This window comes from Plectropomus leopardus, chromosome 15, assembly GCF_008729295.1.
Source record: "Plectropomus leopardus isolate mb chromosome 15, YSFRI_Pleo_2.0, whole genome shotgun sequence".
NCBI classification, from domain to species: domain Eukaryota; kingdom Metazoa; phylum Chordata; class Actinopteri; order Perciformes; family Serranidae; genus Plectropomus; species Plectropomus leopardus.
In genome coordinates, this window is record NC_056477.1 from 17,481,828 (window position 1) to 17,503,428 (window position 21,601).

The window sequence follows — 21,601 nt, forward strand, 5'->3', positions numbered from 1 at the left end:
ACCCAATCAGTCAACAGAAGCACAAAGCTTTGTGGATATTACATCTGACCCTACTGTCTGTGTCTTTTCAGCACAAGATTTGTCTTATTGTACATCAAAGACAGTGTGACTACAATATGAAGCTATTTTTACAGAGTTTTTGTACAAACTAGAGCAGGTTATGAATCACTGAACATAAACACAGCTGTTACGTGACAGAGCCTCCTAACAGTGAACACTGAAATAAATTTAAAGAAGTAATGAGCAGAAGAGAATGACAATACTCTGCTGTTGTGTATTCAAACACAAATCCAACACTTTACCTTGAGCTCTACAATCTGCTGCTTGACAGTTTCCAGGTCTGTGCCTACGGGTGACATTGAATCCAGTTTGTTCTCCAGAATATCCACCCAGTCAAACATACCCTGCGTACAACGTGGGAAACCATTGTTATTGGGAGAAAACAAAGCTTAGTGTACAGGGAGTCATGTTTCACATCAAGTGTCATGTTATGCCCCAAATCTTAGTTTGTGTCTAGTAAATCTATATGGTTGACAATTTAGGGAAACAAATGCACTAAAAATGAAAAACAATCCCGAACTAAAATACTATCATCCTAAAGGAGTGTGATCCTTAAAAATAAAGCAGCTATGAATAGGACTCATCCTATACAGCATGAAAACATCTTAGAAGAACTTTATACACACAAGTAAAAGTTTGTGCCAAATATAGCGCAGCACTGTGGTCGGTGTTTATTGTTTCAAAATTAATAGGTCTCTCATAAACTGTTGTATTGGCTCAGTCAAGTGCAGTAAAAAAGCAATGTAATCTGTGGTTTAAAAACTGCCGAGCCGCTTGTATGAGTTTAACTGTCAAACACATGAATACGTCTCCATGAACAAGTATATTATGTTAGTAGTTTAAAAATAAAGATAAATGATACATAACAGTAATGAACAAGTCTGTTGTATGAGAAACATCGGGATTTGGAAAACATCTTACTGTCACACTTCATTTCATTTATTGCTTCTTTCAAATACAATGACGCAGAGACCAAAATACCTGCAGGCCGTCCTGAAACTGCACAGCAGCCTGCATGGCCTCTTCCAGTCTCTCCACTCTCTCCTTCCAAGTCTTATTGAGATTTTCCCACGCTGAGTTCACCTGAAGAAATGACACAAGAACTTCACCACAAGCCATATGCAGGCAAGGACAACACCGTGGAAACTCTAAAGTATCAGCAAATTAAAAATAATAATGATAAAAAATGTGTATTTATAAAGATGGTTCTGAATGTAATCTATTACCTCATCAAGACTCTTCTTAATCACAGGTTTATCAGGTTCTCCGCAGGCGGTCAATAGCTCTGCACCCTGGTTCTGAACCACTTCAAGCTCCTCCTGCAGCCCATCGATCTCCTCCTTAAATCCCTATGAAACAAAAAGCAGTTCAAACAAAAAAATTAGGGCTGTGCATTTGCAAAAATACGGCAATACAATATGTGTCACCATACAGGGGTTAAGATGCAATATATTGTGTTGAGATATCTCAGGTTTCAACGGCAATGTAGTTTTTCACTTGGCCAGTTGGACAAGTGGATAAGGAAATCTAGTTACCCAAAGTCCATTTTTACTTGCCCTTTTACAAATTGACATACGTATGAGCCGTTTTCAAATAAAAACAAAGACTTAACACTAACTGGCTCCTGTTCTGGCACTCCATTTGAGAGGCTTGACATGCCTTTGAAAGTTATTTGACTTGTTCTTGTATTTGCAGCAAACTGAGCAAACATAGTTGGGATTTTGCCCACATCCTCTAACGTCACCCAACTAAACTCCTGTCTCCACGATAACTGAAATGCTCGCTTGTGCTTGGACTAATAAACTATGTCTTCACCTGCCACAATTTTCTAATGGGTGCCCAGTCAGTACTGCACATGTAGCTGAAACTCTCAGCAGAGATGAGAAGAAGGATGGCTTACTCCTTAGTTACTTTCATCATCAGCTCTGGAAAAAATGATGTGTTTAATTCCTTTTTACTAAATTTACCAGTCCGACGTGGCATTTTACTTGCTCCAGACAATCCGGTAATCCTTGTTGTTGAGCCGTATACTTAACCAAGGCCATATGTTGCAATTTTTTAATTTTGGAGCTACCAATGCACCCTTTGTGACTCTGCCTGTCTCATAGGCCTGTGTCCTTTGTGTTTATGTCTGATAAATGCTGTCGTGTTGGTGTGACAGAGTCAAATGGCTAAAGATGGAATACAACACTGCTATCTCGCACTCAGGGTTTAAACACATCACAAATGAACCACTAACATGAATCTTTTCAAATAAATTGAAAATGAAAAATCAACACAATATCACAAAATATAATATCACAATACAATACAATATTTTCTTACACCCTTAAAGAACTGCTCCTCAAGTCTTAATTACGCACTTATTGATTCTATAATTAAATTTTTCGGATCTTTGTACCTCGACAAACTCCTGCTGCTGTTTGACGACCGAAGGATCGACTCCGGGCTCCTCCAGCTCTCTCAGCAGGTCCTGGCTGTCTTTGATGGTGACGATGAGAGCGCAGTGGTCACACCAGAACTTGTCCGCTAGGTCCATCACATCCAGAAGCTTCGCCTCACGCTCCTCCATCAAGGCCTGGATGTCGTTCCACAGGAACACCATCTGGTCCAGTTTGTCTTGTACAACTTGTGGGGAGAAAAATGAAAATGCAATGAATCGATTAATATAAAATGTGTGTCGGGGGACACATCTTGCACATTTACAGGTTTAAAATTGTTTTTGGTGCTTTGATTTTTTTTCTTGTACCTAAAAAAAGAATGGCATTCCCATTAAATCCACACCTGGAGGAAAGCTTTACAATGCAGCGGACAAAAACGTCTGATCCAAAACTCAAACTAAGATCTGAAGCCAAGGATTTTAAGAATGATTGCACATGTTTTGATAGGTGGAGAATTAAAGATTTGGCCTCTGATATTTTTCCTACTGTTGACTTTTTATTAAACTATTTGTCTTATTGCCTTTCAAAATCAGCCCAAAGCCCTATTATGGTATGACCCTTTTAACTGGATTCAACTAAATGAAAAAGAAGGAGAGGGAAATTAAACAAATAAGATTATGTAATATATACCATACCTTTGGCAGACATGTCCTTGTCTGCTCCCTCAGATCGTGCGATCATCTCCTCGCCTCGCTGCTTCAGCGTCTCATAAGAGGGCTGCAGCTTCTCCAAATCCACAGAGACGGCTTTATTCTCAGTAATCTGCTCCTTGATCTTGTCCACCTCCACTGAGATGGACGGAGGCTGCCGCAGGCGCTCGGCAATCCGTTCCAGGGATTCCAGCATCGGGTCAATTTTATCATGGAACTGGTGGAGAACAGGGAGAGGAAACACCTCAGTTTGTATTTAAAGTTTATATATCAATATCACTAACGAAAGCTGAGGAAATTATGATGGCTTTCCTGTTATAGAGAGACACATTTATAACAAGACACAATCCTGTAAAACTTTTGATGGATTGACATAAATTTGTCAAGTGTTGGATTGACTAAACTAGACATCTGAAGAAGCCAACTTGGGCTTTGGAAAATTGTCAAAGGCGTGGGTTTTATTCCATGTATGAAACAGGGTTTGGGGGTCCTCCAACAGAAAATTTTAAGATCAAACACTTAGTTTTTGACATAATGGTGATGTTTTGTTATTATTATTATTTATTTATTTATTTTAATAAAAGCCATCTGTTACTTCCAAGTTTTCATCAAAGGGGACAAATGCACATGCTATATATAGAGGAGGGCCTGCCCCCTGTGTCCCCCTGGGCATCTAGACCTGTGAAAATTCTGAAAGACATTTTTCACAGTTTCTATTTATTATTATAGGGTATGATTAAGAAAAAAAAACAGAATAAAAATAATAATTTGTCTAGCCCTCATTTAAAAAAAAAAGATCATGATTCAGAAAGGTTTAGATGATAATGTTTGTTTAGATGTAAAACTACCATGAGCTACTTATGATCTCTGTTTGAGCCCAATATTAAATTTTTTTTAAACATAGCAAAGAAGCTGAATTATATCAGAAAATGTTAGTTTAATGGCTGATTGTTAACATTTAAAAATACAAATAAAAAAAAAAAAAAACATGATGGGAAGCAGCCATTTCTACTGCACTGCTCCTCACCTGCGTGGATCTGGAGATGGCCTCATCAAGAGTCGCAGCTCTCTGTTTAACATCTGCCTTGAGTTTGGTGTAAAGTTGATCTGTGGCGGTGTACTTCTCTCTAATGGGCTCTCCCTCCACCGGGCTGAGCTCAAGCAGCTGAGGTCCGGTCTTGTTCATCTTGTCGATGTGGGGCTTATGCTCAGCAATCAGCTCTCGCATTTGCTGGACAGGATGAGACAACATTAAGTTTTTTATTGCTAAAATAAAAGTGTTGCACTGAACATCTGCCTCTGCTGGCTCCTCACCCTGAGCTCCTCTTGCTGCTGCCTGAGTGTCTCATACTCGATGGAGGGTGGTGGCAGCTGGCTGAAGGTGCTCAAGGTTTCCTGGAGCCATGGCCACATCTCCTCATAGGTCTCCCAGAACTGACTGGCCAGAGACTGGGCTCGCTCCAGCTGCAGACAGCGCTCCGAGTTCAGCTGACTGACGATACCATACTTCTCCAGCAGAGTCTGTGTCCTGGCCTGATGGTAAACCAAGAGGATCATTTTACTCGCGTGCAGATTTTTAATGAATAATTGCCCATTGAATTTGGAAACTCTTCTAACCTTCAAGATTTCTTTCTCCTCTGGCTTTTTGCTGTTCATGATGGCCTTTCCTGTTTTCACAATATCATCCACAGCATCTTTGTGCCTCATGATGTCCATGGAGAAGATCTGGAAAACCGGTGGAGTGAGTTTAGCTGGGCGTTACAAAACAAACCGCTTTGTTTACTGTACTTTGTGTTTTTATGGAGGCCTGTGTCTATCCATATACACACACACACACACACACACACACACAAACACAGTATGATAGGCTAACCTTCTGTGCTTGGAGCTGGGCTGTGGTTTGATCCTGCTCCAGCCTGATCTCGCCCATCGACAGCAACTTCCCCTCAGCTTCGGTCAGCCAGGAGAGTTCAGTGTCTGCAGCCTGCTCAAACTGGAAACAGAAAAAAAAATGTTGACATTTTCATTGCTGAAATAATTTAAAATCCTAATTAAATACGGAAATTAAAGCAGAAGAGGTACAATTAAGTGAAAACATAAACACAGAAAAGCCAAATAAGAAACAGCGGTTTTCTGGTTTACCTGCTGTGATTTGAGTATATCAGCGTTGATCTGGTCGACCTGCAGGGTGACGGTGTCGCAGACGGCTCTGTACCGTTCATTATCCTCAGACACCAGCTTGTCCAGACCCTCACGAGTGTGCCAGGGGATCAGATCCAGGAGAGAGCTGCTCAGTTCATTCAGCTTGTCCATCACTGGTTTTTGATCTTTGCTCTCCTTCAACAAGGCCTGGTCAACATTACATGACACAGTGAAAGCATAGTGAATGCACAGATGATTTTTTGTAAAGATTATAGTTAGTTTTTATTTTTCCCTGTAACTATTATTGTAGAAACTTTTACCTTCTGCCTGTTTTGTGCCTGAATGAGCTGCTCGCCCACTGGCTCCTGATCAGCAAAAGCGCTGACCTCAGCCTCGACTTTGTCCAGCCAGGAGCTCAGGTCCTCATGGGTCTGCTGCAGCTTCGTGGAGAGACTGGAAACGCGTTCCAATGTCTTCAAAACGCCGTCACTCATAGAGTTGATCTCAGCATACTTTGTTTTTATTCCGTCAAGTTTGCCTTGAATAACAATCACCTCATCACCTATAAATAGAAAGTAAATTATTAAACATCAGTTTGGGGAGTTTTGTATTTCTGCTTCAGTATAGGAAAGTATGCTTTCATCTTGGCTGAGCAGAGAGCGCAAGAGCAAGATTCATGTAAGTAGCATCCCGCACAAATTCTGTCAGTCATGTTTTTAAGACATGATCAAGCTTGAGGCCACATATTCAGTGCTATAGATACTTGGAAAAAACCTGTGTATATGACATTCAGAGCATTAGCATAGCAGCAATGGTGGATCAATGGAGCAGAGAGAGAGGAAATGTCTGTGTGTGTCAGCCGATTGTGGATGTTTTACATGTGAGTCCCTGTGTGTGTATCTTACGGACTAACTAGTTACCTCCACTTTGCGCAGGGCTTATATAGAAGTACAAGCATGCGTCCATCCATTTGTTTCCCCCCTAGATGGTAAATAAACCGGGGGATGATTGTTTGTACACTAGTTGTACATAACTTTGGGAATTTGTTGAAATAGTATATGAGTTAAAAGAAAAAAAGTGAGAAAGGGGTAGGGATATTGAAGTTTTACTTCCACCTTCTCCTTTTCGGACACTGTACTTTTGTTTTTTGTTTGTTTGTTTATAATGTTTTAATTTTTGGTTCGAAATAAAGTTATTCATTCATTCATTCATTCAAATAAAGACATATTGTGGTTTTACAGTGGTTATATGCCAGACTATTTCTTGACCTGTAAAGCATATTGCTGGAGTCATTAGTCTTCACGGTGACAGCAAGAATGGTGGTGGCATCCTTTCCTCTAACTCTCAGCAAGAAAGTCAGGATTTATTTGGATCAATTATGTCAAACTGTTGCATGCGACACTTCCAGGGCTTTTTGAAAATTAAATTTCAACAAAAGTGCTCATTTATGATTCTAAAAAAAGACTTTGTCTGTTAAACAGCTGCCTAAATAAGGCGTGAAATTTTATGATGTGTGTTAACAGAGACAGAATTGTTTGCTGAGATTAAAACGCATGAATTGTGAAAGGAAAGTTAGACGTCACACATGCCTGTCGTTTGTTTCAGAAGCTCCATCCCATTAGAGATGGCTTGGTCAACATTCCTCTTCCTCAACTCAATATCACTTTGCAGAGCCTAAAAGGAAAACATAACCTTAGAAAGTCATTGAGAGTGACAAGAAACTTTCCACTGTAAACATAGGATGACACAGAAATCACAAAAATCTAATGAAAGGTGATTGATGCAACTTAAATGAAAGAACAAATAATGCGTGGCCTGAGGAGGAGTCAGTACCCGTTGTTCTGCCAGCTGCTTTTCAAGAACATCTACTCTGTAGTCTTCCACGGACACTTCGCTCAGCCTCGTGTGCACTTCGTTTAGCCAGTTCATGAGGGCCACCTCATCCTCTCCAAACAGCTGGGCGTTTGCCAGAGCCTGCTGCAGCATCTCGGCTTTCCTCCTGCATCGCTCCTGAAGCTCTATGTAAATAGCCTGGGTGCCGTCCAGTTTGGACTGAACAAACTCCTTTTCCTCGACTGAACTCACAGTTTTGAGCATCTGACCCAGACTGACGGCCTGTAACAGGTCTTTACTGTGATTCATTATCTCCTCCTCTAAGGCCTGACCACAGGGGACGGGAAACAAACCAAGGAAACATGATACAAACAGAAAACACGAACACAAAAAATGAAAATATGACACTGAAACTTAATGAGAAACAAAATGTGAAATAATGAAAAGCACAAATTTAAAGTAATAAGCAAAACAAATGAAACTAAATTCAGTTGAACGGAGGTGATTGTGTCATAAAAACATGGTGATGCTGTAAGATGATTGATATAACCTTATGCTGAGAGATCTGATCTTCAAGCTTAGACGTCTCAGTGCCGATGGGTTCGGAGTTGGCGAGGTGTTTCTCTGTTGCGGCGAGCCACTCGCTTAGCGGCTCCAGGGTTTCATGAAACTGCTGAGTGACCACTAAGATGCTCTCCAGTTGCTTGTGCCTGACATATTAAAGCAGATAGCGACAGCAGTCGATTAGGAGCAAAGTACGACTGAGTCACAGGGAATTTATTTCAACCAAACTTATCAAAATGTGTTATTGAGAATGTTAGCAATAGATAAATAATGTTTCACAGTCCAGTTTTTAACTTGAGAAAGTTAAAGAGAAAGGTAATGCAGGCCTAGGTTCGCTCTACACAGTGGATTGACTGGTCATGTTTACACCTGGTTTTAACCTGCGTCTCAGGTAATCAGATCATAAGTGGACAGCTCTCAGTGCAGGTGAAAATGTATCCAATGCTCAAAACACATTCAGTGTTGGTGGCCTGGGTTGTATATGGCCACAATCTTTCTGCATGTGTCAAACATCTTTGGCAATGTGGTTTGCCTGGAACACGCCTGGGAATAGACCATAGACCCTGTCTTTACTGTCTTGATTTTGTCTGCACATCAAGGTCTTTGCAAACTGCTTCTTCTTCTTAATATTTCAGGCAGACTAGCACAGGATACGCATTGCTGCCTCAAATTTGGTCTATGCATACAGAAATGTACCTGTTTATTTGCATATAGAGTGGGGAAGTGAGATCCAGATTCAAGTGGTCACTTAAGACGCATGTGGTGACTTATTCTAAAGCCAGGGGTAAAAAGACAAACTTAAAGCTGACACATATCTATACCAGGTGTAAACATGCTCATTATTTTGAACAACACACATTTTGTAAGTGGCAAATATTCCCACACCCAGGCAAAACACAAAATTAGGTCAAAACATTTGCAAGACTTAACATATTTTGCAAACTTTTCATTGGAAATAATCCAAGGAAATGTTTGACATTTCTGGAAATGTCAACACACTTATTTCACTAATTAATTTCTTGTTGAGGGTTAGACGAGAGGATTGATATCACTCTTAGGTCTGCACAGTCCACACAAAGCTAGTGCCAGTGGCCAGTTAACTTAGCCTCGATCACAGACTGGAAACAGGTGAACAGTTAGCCTGTCTCCCTCCAAAAGTAACTTCTAAGTGTCACCAATTAGCGTTTTATATCTTGTTCTGGTGTGCACTGAGCTGATCTGGGCAAGAAAGTGAATAAGTATATTTTCTAAAATGTTTAACTAGCCCTTAAAGCTTCAGTAAGAGGAAAGTAAAGACAAATTTAGGAGTTTGACATTCTTAATAAGGTTTGAATAATTCCAGATCCAAACCAGGCAAAAACACAAATTTAATTAGGGGTGGAAAAAGTGCTTTAAATCTCAGGAAAACGTTTCAATCACAATGTTTGGCCATGAAGCACACTGAGGCATTGCATTTACATCAACCATTACAGTTGTTTTATACAGACCTGTTTTCAGCCTTCTTGAGCAGAGCGTCCCACCTCTGCCCCAGGCATTCGATCTCCTTTGCAACCTTCTCTTTATCCACAGACTCTGCCAGCTCTGCAACTTTCTCTCCCTCTTTTTTTATCAGCTCCACTGTCGGCTTTCTGTCATCCAGCAGTCTCTGTAAGAGCTGTCAAAGGCAAACAAAGGAGGAGAGTTATGGGACGCCCTTAACACACTCTGGCCGGAGGCATTGCTTGGTGGTGAAAAACAGTAAATCTAACAGGCACAAATTAAGTGGCTATTAAACCAAAAGCTTTGTGTACCACACTCATGTTTTACAATGGATGTCAATTAAATAAGATGAATGGTAAAATAATGCCATTTTGTGGATTTTCTAGTGTTGAGGTGGAAAAATTAAAACAGACCTGTTGGTGTATTTTTATGTGTTTGTACCATGTGATGCCGGCTTACTTTCTGTTCTTGAATCTGTGCCTTGACCACTTTGAACTCTGCAGACGGAGGTTTTTGATTGGCAACAAGCTCCTCCGTGTCAGTCAACCAGCTGAGCAGTGACTCCAGAGCATCCTGGAACCTCCCACAATGCAGCAGGGCTTCGTGCAGCTGGGCTGAGCGCTCAGCAATCTGCAGACCACATGGTAAATATAGATGTAACCTGTTTTAAAGCCAACTTAAAACTGCACCCAATGGATAACACTTAAACAAACAGTAAGAATGGATGACTAATTACACAATGTCTCTTTACAGTTACACTAATGACCAGTAATCAAAAGTCCAACCAGTTAGACTGGGAGTATAAAACCAATAACCTTTTTATTGAGGGTATTCCACTTTGTGCTGACATCCTCCAGGTCATCCTCCAGCTTCTTGGTGCTGGTGCCTTTAGCAGCATTTTGGATGAGGCCCTGGCCAAGGGAGCTGATGTCTTGAAGCTGCGTCTGCAACGGATCAATGTCCTCTTTCTGGAATGCCTGACGACAAATGGAACAAATCAGAGTAAATATTTTATAAGTGCTCAAATTACACTGTCATCGGCCTCATTTGGAGGTTCATTAAACAAACTGGATTACAGTTCTAGTTATAAAGACCAGAGATTTCATGATGACTTAGTTTAATTAGATTTTGCAGAACTGGGCAAAATTTGGTGTTTGGTTGATCCTGCACAATTCCCCCTTTAAGTGAGTTTAATTATAGTATTGCTCCCTGTAATGTCTTCTAAGAATCATTTTGTGTTACTGAGCTGTACACAAATCTGTTCACTGAAACGGATCACAAGGGTTTGCAATAAATACAGGGATTGTACTTTACTCGGTTTATGTCAATTATGTCAATCAAATCAGATGTGGCTGTTTAATACGAATATTTGATGATTGGTTTTGTTTTCCATACAAAGTTGTAGAGTTTGATCGGGTCCAACGGGACATTCTGTGTGACAGCGGCATTCAGGTAATATAGTGATATAGTAAAGTTTAGCGCACTTATGACAGTACATACATGTGCAGAGACATTTTTTCGACACTAGATATCGAACAGAAGCCGGAGACTGTATCATTAGTTGCCGTGAGCGGTAAATTCACCACTTCTAAACAAAACGTCTCTCCTCTCTCCTCTTCTGTGCCACTGCCTGCATGTCTGCAGCTCCCTGTACAAAAGCGTTCGATCTGGGGACCAATTCCACAGAAGTACACTGCACAGCAGACTGGCTAACAAAACAAAACAAAAAAGACTGCTCGACTTCAAGCAATCTCCGTCGACTGAGAGATCGCCAACTGTTGATTCGAATCTCTGAATTTCGAGAGGCAGCCCTAAAAATAAATAAATAAATAAAATTGGAGGATTTAGATCTAGATTTTAAAGTAAAAAGTCCATAATGCTGCCAAAATGCTATTTTGAATTCATTACTAATCTATTTGTGTGTCTACATGTTACTGTATGTGTGCCCCGGGCGGGATTAATAAAGTTGTCTGAATCTGAGGAAGATATCGCAAATCCAGATACATGATTGCCACAACATCACCTCAGGATTGGTGTAAAAATCCAGCTGACATAAACATCCCTCTAACCAGTCAGCAGCTTCTAAAAAAGCAGAGTTAACAGTTAAAGCACAGCTGTGGACAATCACACAAACCGATTAGCTTGTGAGCTAAACCTTTTTCACTTGTGTGGTCAGATAGAAAAAGAAAAGCCAACAAAAGCGCAAAAATAATCTAAAGTGGCTTATAATCATGTGATGCTGGTCCAGCTAATGAGCAAAATTTGGAAATGAAGGAAGAGGCTACTTTTGGGCACCTGTGGGGAGAAATAACCCATCGGGTTCATCTCAGGACATGCAGCGATGGCACTCAGTAAGGCCTCTATCTCCTGCTCTCCTGCTTTCTGGAACGTCTGTAAACTTCGAGGCAGACAGGCCTCCACTGACTGCAGAAACTCCTCCAGCTCCTCCATGTTGTACTTTGCGGCTCCTTGTTGCACAATAAATGGTTTTGAGTGCCGGTGGCTCTCCGTGGGTAGAGTTACAGAGTTTCCGTACGTCTCAGGCTGTGTCACCACCACACTGACCAACTCGCAGTCGTCCTGACATGACACATCCTCCAACAACTCGGCGGTCGACAGCTCATCGTAGTCTGTTAAAGTCCTTGAGCGCCACCCAGAGGTTTCGTTTTGTGTCCTGGAGGCTGACCCCAAGGATGACCTCCCTGTGGAGTATTTGTATTCCCCGTTGCTGAGGGAATCCACCGCACGAGATTCGGTTTGTCGCAGCTCCTGGACCAAGCTGCTGCTGTGGTAAAGAGACCGGTTGTCCTTTGCAGGTGAGAAAGGAAACTCCTCCTGCCCTGAGCTGAGCGATCGCCCAGTTCTCAGGTCCCCGGACATGTGCATCGCCTCTGAAGATGATAGGCTCCTTGTACCAGGGCCTGCCCTTCTGTGGGCTCTATGAGCATGTCGCTCCCTCTCCACAGTTGGACTGTACAGACCAGAGTCCTCTTCAGATGTCAGCGAGCTGGTCATACTCTGGCCTCTCCGGCCGTTGATCAACCCGGGCCTCTCAGCACTCCCAGAGCATAAAGTCCCACTGCGGCTCGCATACTCCCCCAAATTAGTTGGTGCAAAAGTCCGCCATGAACGTCGATGATGTGGATGATCCTTCTTCTCTCCTCCCTGGAGACGTGACTTAGGCAGCACTGTATCAGTCGCCCTCATTATGTGCCCGTTGAGTTTAAGGCCATCAAAGACCACACGTTCGTCCAGCAGGGCAGGTTTGCGGGTTCGGAGCTCAAAAGAACTGGAAGTGGACAGAGCTCCATTTCCACACAGGCTGCTGAGGTCCAGCGTGCGGTGAGTGTAAGGCAGCGTGCCTGTGAAGTGCCGGGAGGAGAGGCTGCCTTTAGAGCCCGAGTCTATCTGCTCGTTGAGCCGGACGGTGTCATAAATGGACCTCTGGGGCACATAGCAGTCATCGATATTCAAGTCCTCCTCCTCCCCCTTCCCCACACAGGAAGGGTTTTGTCTGAGGCAATCTGGTCTGCTCAGCGGTTTGCCCATGATAAAAAAATTGTCACCACTCACGACAAAGAAAAGATTAAGGATGCAGTGAAATCCTTTGAGGTATCTGTTGCTTTAGTGCACACTGAGTGATTTAAAAAGAAGTACAAGGTTACAAATTTACATAAAAAGCTGCGTGCAAAATAATTTCTCTCCTCTCTTAAATATAAAATAAATACCACACCTATTTTTCAAAATAAAATCAACTGGCCACGCAGATTTCCTTTAGAAAAATATGGACACGAGTTGATCTAGGCTTTAAAAATACAAAAAATGTCAAACAATATTTAAAAAAACAAATCCTTAGACTGTATAGCAGCTTTATACTCCGTATTAGGAATCAAATCCAGTCTTCAATACAGCAACCTATCCTAAATATATTCCTCCAGGCTCTTCTCTGTTCATTGCCAAAACTTAATCACTATTCCCCTGGTCCAAAGTGCTTCTTTTTCCCTGAAATCCTCGCAGCATCCACGCGGACTAAAGGAAAATCTTCAGTGCAAAGTGAAAACATCCACAGGGCAAATCCAGCAGGCTCGACCAAAAAACTGTGGGCAGTTCCGAGGAGAGCTGGTACTCCTGGATAAACAAAAAAGCCTGCCCTTTCTCTCTCATCGCTCCCTCGCAATGACAGACACCCTCCTGGCAGAGGGTTTCATGCCCCGCCCCCGCTCATTATTCAGACAACATCTGCCACAACTCCATTTGTGCTGAGAGCCGCTCCGGCACATGTTGATTGGTGGACACATGACCCTTTTTTTTCTCCTCCTTTCTAATTCCCCCTTATGTCAGCATGGCCCATATGACTTCACTTCTAAGCCATCTTTTGCATGCTGACACAATCACTCACTTTTTTTTCTTTCTGTTACTAAGAGAATGGGGTGGGGAAACAATACGCACCAGCTTTTCTACAGCAACAGCTCCCACTCTGATGACATCACACCATACTGAAATAGATACACGTTTTTCCTTTTTTCTCTGTCTCTGTCCTCTGTTTTTCTCTCATGGATGGTTGCTGTGGACCCTGCAGATATTCTTAATTACTGAGGAATGCTGAGGGAGGCACAGGTCCCAGGTAATTTAACACCGACCGCTCTGCCAAGTGCATGAAGGCGCTTTTTATGTCCAGTGACCGGGCGAGGGCAAGAAAGGAGAATAGGGGAGATAATGAAAGGAATTTATTTTTGTTTCCTGGATTGTCTACACCACAGTAGCTGAACAATCCCAACTTCTTTGTGCAGATCGGCACGCATGAGAGGAGACGGAGAGAGGACGCTGGCAGAGATAAATAAGCAGCTGCGATCTGGTGCGGTTTTAAAAGGGATGTTCAGCCACTGAAACCTGAACACTTTTTAAATATTCAGGCATTTAAATGTATGAATATAAATTACACCTCTAGTCATTTTCTTGGCTGCTGCAGGTCCTTTTGTCCCAACTGTCCCATATATCTTTGATACTTTACATGAAGAGTGATTTTAGCACTGCACACAACACGCAATGGCTAAACTCAGAGCTAAACTTGAGTCACACGGAGGAAAAACATGTTCTTTATGTGAATTGTTGCATTTGCATTTTCTGCCAATCAGCTTTTAACACTTTAACACTTATAAAGACAAATTCTTTTGTTATGCAGCAAAACAAGCCTTAGTGGTCTGATGTATTCAAGTGTTTTCTTGTCATTGTCACAAAGTGCTGTAAAAGTATACTAAGTATTGTCTTCAAACTCATCCTCTGGCATTGAGGATCAGCTGAGGATCTGCTTCAACACTTGAGATGTGGGTTTGACTGGAAACAAAGCCTTGAAACCTTTGATGAATAGAAAACTCAACATAATCGCCTTACAGCAAAACAATGTGAACTCTACCTCTATACAACCGTCCCACTGAAGTTTCACGTTTCAGTTTAAAAAGAGTGCATGATCGCTATGTGGCAGTGAGTCAGCATCACTACGTCGACACAGTGACACTTTTTGCCCTCATCAACTTCAATGACCTGCAGTATGATTCACGTGGTAGAAACTCCTTCCCGCATTTGTTTGAGACGCTGATGTAATGTCTGAGAGAAAAGACACCCACGCCAGCCCCCAGTGGTGTTGAGTCACTGCTAGAGCTGCCCTTTAAGGTACACATAAAGATATACATACACCAGGACACCCTCAGCCGAGCTGCTGCAAACCTCATGTGAAAAACAAGCGTAAACACATGAAGTCAGGCATGTCTCTTTCAAAACCTGACCTAAAATGGAAATAGCACATGAAAGAGACAAATCCAAAGCCCTGTCTTTCTCTGTTTATTTCTCCCTCAACAGCTGCCAATAAAACCCTCTTACCTACAGAAACAAGAACATAAAACAGAATATGACACAATCATCAAATGTTTTCATGCTGCAACTAAATAAAGAAGTCAAGCTTTGTTTTGTTTTTGGGCATTTCTCCTCCTGATGCTAAGTATTGGTACGACTGAGCACAAAGGGGGTTTCCACCAGCAGCTGACGCCGTGTGTGCCCCCTCCACACCGCCTGATGACAGGACAAAGAGGGGGTAAAAACACGCACCATGACAACGCTGCTCAGCAACAATCTGAATCAATGACTTCTTTAATAGTTTCCCTGCGAGACCTTTAAACCAAACTGACACCCCCCCACCCTGTGACATTTTAATCTCAGCTGAAGGTTTGGATGAAGCCCTCCTGCGTGAGTGTAGCACCCCCTTAATTTAAAAAAAAAAAAATCCCTTGACCTACATCTTTGGACAGATCTGTGTCATTCCCCCACACACGGCTGTTTACATTGTTTTAATACTATCTAATACTATAAATGACTATAAATTTCACCTCTGGATATAGGTTAATCCTCTTTTGGAATCCTCCACAGGAATTTACAGGCTTTTAAAATATTTTGCATCTGTCTGTGAGTCTTTTTAATGGCTGCCCCTTGTTTTTTTTATCCCTCACTGATACTAACAAAGACAATTTTATAGACAATATGAAGAGTACGAGGAAAACAGATCATTAGGACAATTAGGAAGCTGTTTGGTGTCTCCGTAGCACTGTATATACAATTACCTAACTTGAATTTACCTAGCCCAAACATTTGTAATACTGCAGACAAAAGCCTAAAGATATAGCATTTGGGATTATAATCGTCATTGGCATTTGGGCTGATTTGTATTAGGGATGAGCACAATTTAGTGAACATGTCGAATAAATGTTACAACCCTCGCTCATGGGCACCAGAAATGAAGCTTTGTAGAAGTTCAGTAATCTCTCTGCCTCACTCCAGCATCTTCAAATCTAATCAGATTTTGCTACTAACTATCAAAGTCAATCATATTGTTGCTGTCAAATTTAAAAATGCTCTCCTCTCCGCTGCTGCTGTTTCAGGACAAACAGACGCGAGCCTCCTCCGCCTCATTCACCCTCAGTCTTCAGCACATCTACTGCTCCTCACCCCATCATCCTCACCCTTCAGTCATCCCTCTTCACCTCCACCACCAGTGCCGAGACTCCAACAGGGGAATACTCCAAAAATAATCATGGCATCTCTATCCTCTAAATATAAACGTCACAATGGCATCAACTCCCCAAACTACTTTTTACTCTATGGACTATGTGATAAATTATATTTCAATCTAAAAAATAAAAAAAAGTCTCTCCTAACTGAAATACTAATACTCAGTTAAACATATTATAATTATAAAATTATTATTATTTTATCTATAAATACATATAAATTACATATTAATACTTTTTTGATGACTGATTTTTTTCTTACTGCTTTTTGTGGAGTGATTGTTCACTAAATAAAAGTGCTATTGTAATAATCTGTCACATTTCCTGAAGATTCAGAAGATTTAGTAGGCCTATTATTATTTGTTAACTTTTACTGTATTTAGAAGGTTGTTGTCATGTTTTTAGGATAATGCGCAACATTCATAATGCACATATCAGTGGCATTTAAAATATGATTTGGTTACGGAAAAATGTGATTAATGATTTGCAAAAAAAATGCTTTGCAATATTTTTTTATGGACAATGTTTAACCATGTAGAATAAATTGTGTTCTATTTTAAATGTTTTCTGAGTAGTTTTTTGTTTTTACTTTCAGGCTAGTCAACTGGGGAAGTTAGTCAATAAGAACATCCCTACTTTGTACCAACTATAAAATCTATATTTATATTACCACCTTGACACTCAGCCCAGCAGTAAAACTATAAATGTTTCAGAGCATTTGAATGATAACTAACCATCACTTTACTAACTAGTGTCCATGTCAGACTGGTCAAATGAACACCCGGCTACTTTAGGCCAACAGCCTGAGATAATGTAAGCCTGTGAAGGTTCAGGCGTGACAACAATATCGATGTTGAGAGATCAGAACGCAGGCCCAGTTTCATTATCGGGACCATTGAATCAAGTAACGCCCTGCTGGCGACCACCTGGCTGTGACGGTCCATCCCTCCTGCACCATGTCTGTGTACGGGCCGCAGCTTCTTTGTTAACACCAGATGCCCTTAATTAACCAGCAGTCCCCTGAGGATTGCCATGTATACAGCAAGTGTGCTCAGTGACTGTTGGTAATCTGCCCTGACGCAACATTTTGTGGACAGAAAGCATCTAAAATACTAATTGTAAGTTCTTAAAATGTTCAGATTTTGAAAATATGTGTGAAACCTAAGTGACCATGAAGCATATAGCATACAATTTTTTACATTGATTCATGCATAGTTATAATAAAAACAGCATTTAGCAGTAACTGCTGGTTTGAATGCATTTGTCACACTGATCGCAATCTTTGGATTAAAAAAAGATTATGATAATAGTATACATATCAAATGTGTGGAAGCTGCGCTTTCTAATATCTAATTTTAGAAAATAATGTTATGTTTGCTCTAATTAGTTACTGTAAACAACATTCTGCTTTCAGCTGTGAAGTCATCCCACTATTTTCATTACTAAACACAAAGTTCATCTGCAATTTATTTTTAAATCTGTCTTAATCAGTGTTGCATAGCTGTAATTCATTTGATATCTATATGCGCTAAATTGATTAGGGGATTTATCAATAAGTTGATGAACAGAAAACTATTGAGCAACTATACTGATATGTGATTGAGTTTTTAAGTCTTTTTTTAAGTAAAACATGTAAACATTCTCTCACTTTAGCTTCTGAAAAGTGAAAATTTGCTGCTTTTCCCTGTCTTAACATTAGAGTGAATTTAATATTTTTGGACAGTTGGTCAGTCAAAAAGACATTTAAAGAAATAACTCTGGTCTCTAGGACATTGTGAGGGGATTTTTAACTATTTTTTTTTATGTTATACACATTATTGGAGAAAATAATCAGCAGATGCTCTCTATAAGACATTCTGAGCATTAATACACAACAATATGCTATGTAATGATGAAGTGGAGTAATTGCGTCCTGAGCAGAGAAAGAAGTTATTCTCCTTCTGTGTACGTTGTAATCTGAGCTTCTTTTTTTTTGTTGTGGTTGTTGGTCCAGCTTTGTGTGTGTTTGTGTGTGTATCCAACTGGTTAACTCATTGCTGATGCTCTACACTGGCTCATATGGCAGTTATGCTGATATGGAGATGTCATTATCGAGTTGCTGCTAGATGCCATCTCAGTCACTTCCATGTTGTGAGCCGTGTGCAGACAACCTCTGAATCATCGATATGCTCTCAATATCATAAAGAGCCCCCTTAACCAATTTCATTCAATGAAATTCCATGTGTTGGTCTACAAAAACAAATTAAAGTTACACTGGGGACACCATACCTTGAAAGCCTCCAGCTGTTGGTTGATGACATCTGTCTCCATGCCGACCGCCTCCTGGGAAGCCTCCTTGTCCACAGCTCTGCAGAGTTTATCTTCTGCTTGGTGGAGTTTACCGTACAAATCCTCCAGTTTGGTGAGCGTGCTCTGCACCTGCACCTCTCTGCCTTTGGCCCTGTCCAGCAGTTTACCGCACTGCTTGCTCAGAGCGTCCAGGTCCCTCTTCAGGCCTAACAGGTCAGGTGAGGTTTCAGTCTCCAGCATCTTTTTACAGCTGTCTCCAGCGTTGGCTGTGTTGGCTATCAGCTCTTGCAGCTTGGCCACAAAGCTCTGAATGCTGTCCTGCTGGTCTTTAAGAGAAGCTAAGTCAAGATCTACAGGAGCCATGCTGTCCAGCTCATCGTCCAGGTCTGTGAATCGGGTGAACATCTCACGGATGCTGTTCTGGAACTGCCCGATACCCTGCAGTTTACCCTCCAACACTTGGCACGTCTCCTCTAGCTTCTTGTTGAGGTTGCTGTAGTCTTTTTCCATGCTGTCAGCCTGGAGCAGGAGGTCTGTCACCCCATCAGCATCCGGGACATCCACCACAAGGTCTTTGGCCAAGGTCTTCAGGTGCTCCACTTGGTTCTGCAGTCCCTCTAAACTCTTGTGTTGGGCTTTCATGTTGGTCAGGTTCTTGTTGCTGTGTGCCTGAGCTCCCTGTGATTCATAGTTATCCACCTGCTTCTTAGCCCCCTCAAGCTGACCCTTTGCCTCTTTGTAGGTGTCATTAAATTCCTTAACCGTGTGTGAGATCTTCTCCAAGGACTCCCTTTTGCTCTGCAGACCTTCCACTATATTATCCACTCTTTTGCAAATGCTTGCCTTTTCCTCTTTGATAGCATCAGTGTCTGCATTGGCCACCTCGAGGAGGCTATCTGCAGCTGTGCTGAGCTGCTCCACCATCCCTCTGTGCTTGTCGACATCTTTCTGGAGAGCTTTCACTTGAGAGATGGAGCTCTCCACAGCAACTGGATCAACCGTGAGTTTGACTCGGCTCTCGCTCGCTTCACACTCTTGAATCCAAGAGCTGAGCTTCTCTGCATGCTCCTGGTACTTGAGGGATTTCTGCAGAGCAGTTTGGACTTTTTCAGCTTGCTCCACCGAGCTCTTCTTCACCTCCTCCCAGTTGGAGGAGAGTGCAGTCAGCTGCCCTTGCAGTGCCAACTTTTCTGCACCGTCAGTGTTCTGCAGAAGCATCTCCCCTTCCCCAGTAATTGTGTTGTAAGCTTCCTCCTGTTCGCTGAGAGCCTTCTGAAGTTTACTGTGCTCCTCCAGGGTTTGTTGCAGGACGTCCGCTTTAGCAGAGATGGACGGGGGCTTCGACTGGTCTTGGAGCTTCTCACCCAGCCATGACTGGAAGTCTTTGGAGGTCTGATGGAACTGCTGAGAGCTGGCAAAGGTTGAATTGAGCTGCTCAATCCGTTTTGCTGCAACAGAGAAATGAGGAAATTATTGAGTTAAATGCTGCAATACCACTCATGCAAAAAGTGGAACTAAAAAAGGCTGGGTTCAGTGTTAATGTTTTATTATTTTGTCCGGTATGGCAAGTGGGTCTGATATCTACATGCCCAAAATCCATTTTTACTTGCCCCCCATACAAATTTTTTGTTGTTGTTGTTGTTGTTTTCAAGATATTTTTGGGGGCTTATTGCTTTTATCTGACAGGACAGCTATAGCATGAAAGAGAAAGAAAGAGGGCTTCAAAGGGCTGAGGTTGGAATCGAACCAATGGCTGCTGCAGCAAGGACATAGCCTTTGTACATGGGGCACCCGCTCTATTTTATTATTTATTGTTTGCAACTGCCACCATTTTCATGTGAGTGCTTAGTCGGTGCTGGTATGTGCAACACTCAAAAGATAGGAGAAGAAAGTGAGATTGCTCACTTGTTAGCTACTTCCGTCATCGCCAACGAAAAAAACCCAATGCAAAATTAAACAAATCAATTTTTTATCATAGTGACTTGCCAGATTTACTCGCCCAAAGTAGCATTTTACTTGCCATGGGCAAACGGACAATCTTTTTTCTTGAGCCCTGTCAAAAGGTATCAGGACCACGCTGCAGATTACTTTTTTTTTAATCTGTATGTCTGATATTATTAAGTGGGCAGTTCTCAGATAACTTAACTGGACACCATTTTTTTTATGAAAAAGTCAACAAAGAAAGTAAAGCCAGAGTTTCATTCCACCACAAGAGTGATTGCGATTATTATAATTTCGCCTTTTGGGAAGTCGTTGTCATAGAATAAATATATTTTTAGTGTGACTCAACACAAATAGAATGATTCTTTCTTTCCAAACATTACAACATCACATTATTAGGTTAAGTTAAAAGGCCAACCTGCTTTCTCTTCCAGCTGTTTGAAAGGCTTGCTAACGCTCTCCAGCTGCCGGGCCAGGTCTGCTTTGAGATAGTCTTCGGTCACCATCGCTGTGAGCTCTGTGTTGATGGCCTCAGCCTCCTTCAGCTTCTTCCTCTCCTCTCTCAGCTGTGCCGAGATGTTCTGGACGTCCTCCAGCTGCTTCTTCACAGCATCAGGCTGGGTGCTGTGGCCCTGATGGTTGGACAGCTGATTCTCCAGCTGAGTGGCAGTCTGACTGACACTCCTCAGTAACTCCTGGAACTGCCCCGTCTTTACCACGGCCTGGTCGATGAGGCTGTCTCGCTGGTCCAGCTGTCCTGTGAGACCTTGCCACTTCTGGGTGACGGTAGCGAGCTGCTCCCTCACCAGCTTCCCACTTGAGGGGTCCTGGTTGCCTGAGGAGCTCAGGATGGCGGAGGCAGCTTCCTCCAGTTGCTCATATTGAGGTTTGCGGCTCTTAAATTCATTCTGGAGGATCTGCATGACAAAAATCAATCAAGATGAACATTCAGTCAGAATAGTGTGAATCGCAGAGTGTTGGAGATATCGATTGTCGAGATGTCTGCCTTCTTTTGAACATAATGGAACTAGATGGTACTCTGCTTGTGGTGCTCAAAGCACAAAAACAGTAATACACTGAAAAAACTGAAACACTCAACAGCAAAGTCTCTTTTCAGAAATAATGACTCGGTTACTCGGGGATT

At 41.9% G+C, this 21,601-nt stretch overlaps 1 protein-coding gene across 21 annotated transcripts in view; it reads right to left on the reverse strand.

The window, feature by feature from the left end:
* Positions 1-21,601, reverse strand: part of dst (dystonin) — a 120,013-nt gene that overhangs the window by 23,337 nt on the left and 75,075 nt on the right. For all 21 annotated transcript variants that reach the window (XM_042502032.1, XM_042502033.1, XM_042502024.1 and 18 more), the window contains 19 exons: positions 20,876-21,374; positions 18,496-19,964; positions 9,985-10,146; positions 9,629-9,799; positions 9,178-9,344; positions 7,677-7,836; positions 7,127-7,453; positions 6,883-6,967; positions 5,614-5,855; positions 5,294-5,500; positions 5,025-5,144; positions 4,769-4,876; positions 4,466-4,684; positions 4,179-4,382; positions 3,137-3,368; positions 2,462-2,688; positions 1,287-1,409; positions 1,042-1,143; positions 303-404 (listed from right to left, as the gene is read on the reverse strand). In XM_042502032.1, the coding sequence (XP_042357966.1) occupies positions 303-404; positions 1,042-1,143; positions 1,287-1,409; positions 2,462-2,688; positions 3,137-3,368; positions 4,179-4,382; positions 4,466-4,684; positions 4,769-4,876; positions 5,025-5,144; positions 5,294-5,500; positions 5,614-5,855; positions 6,883-6,967; positions 7,127-7,453; positions 7,677-7,836; positions 9,178-9,344; positions 9,629-9,799; positions 9,985-10,146; positions 18,496-19,964; positions 20,876-21,374 (4,926 nt within the window). The remainder of the gene's footprint in view (positions 1-302; positions 405-1,041; positions 1,144-1,286; positions 1,410-2,461; positions 2,689-3,136; positions 3,369-4,178; positions 4,383-4,465; positions 4,685-4,768; positions 4,877-5,024; positions 5,145-5,293; positions 5,501-5,613; positions 5,856-6,882; positions 6,968-7,126; positions 7,454-7,676; positions 7,837-9,177; positions 9,345-9,628; positions 9,800-9,984; positions 10,147-18,495; positions 19,965-20,875; positions 21,375-21,601) is intronic.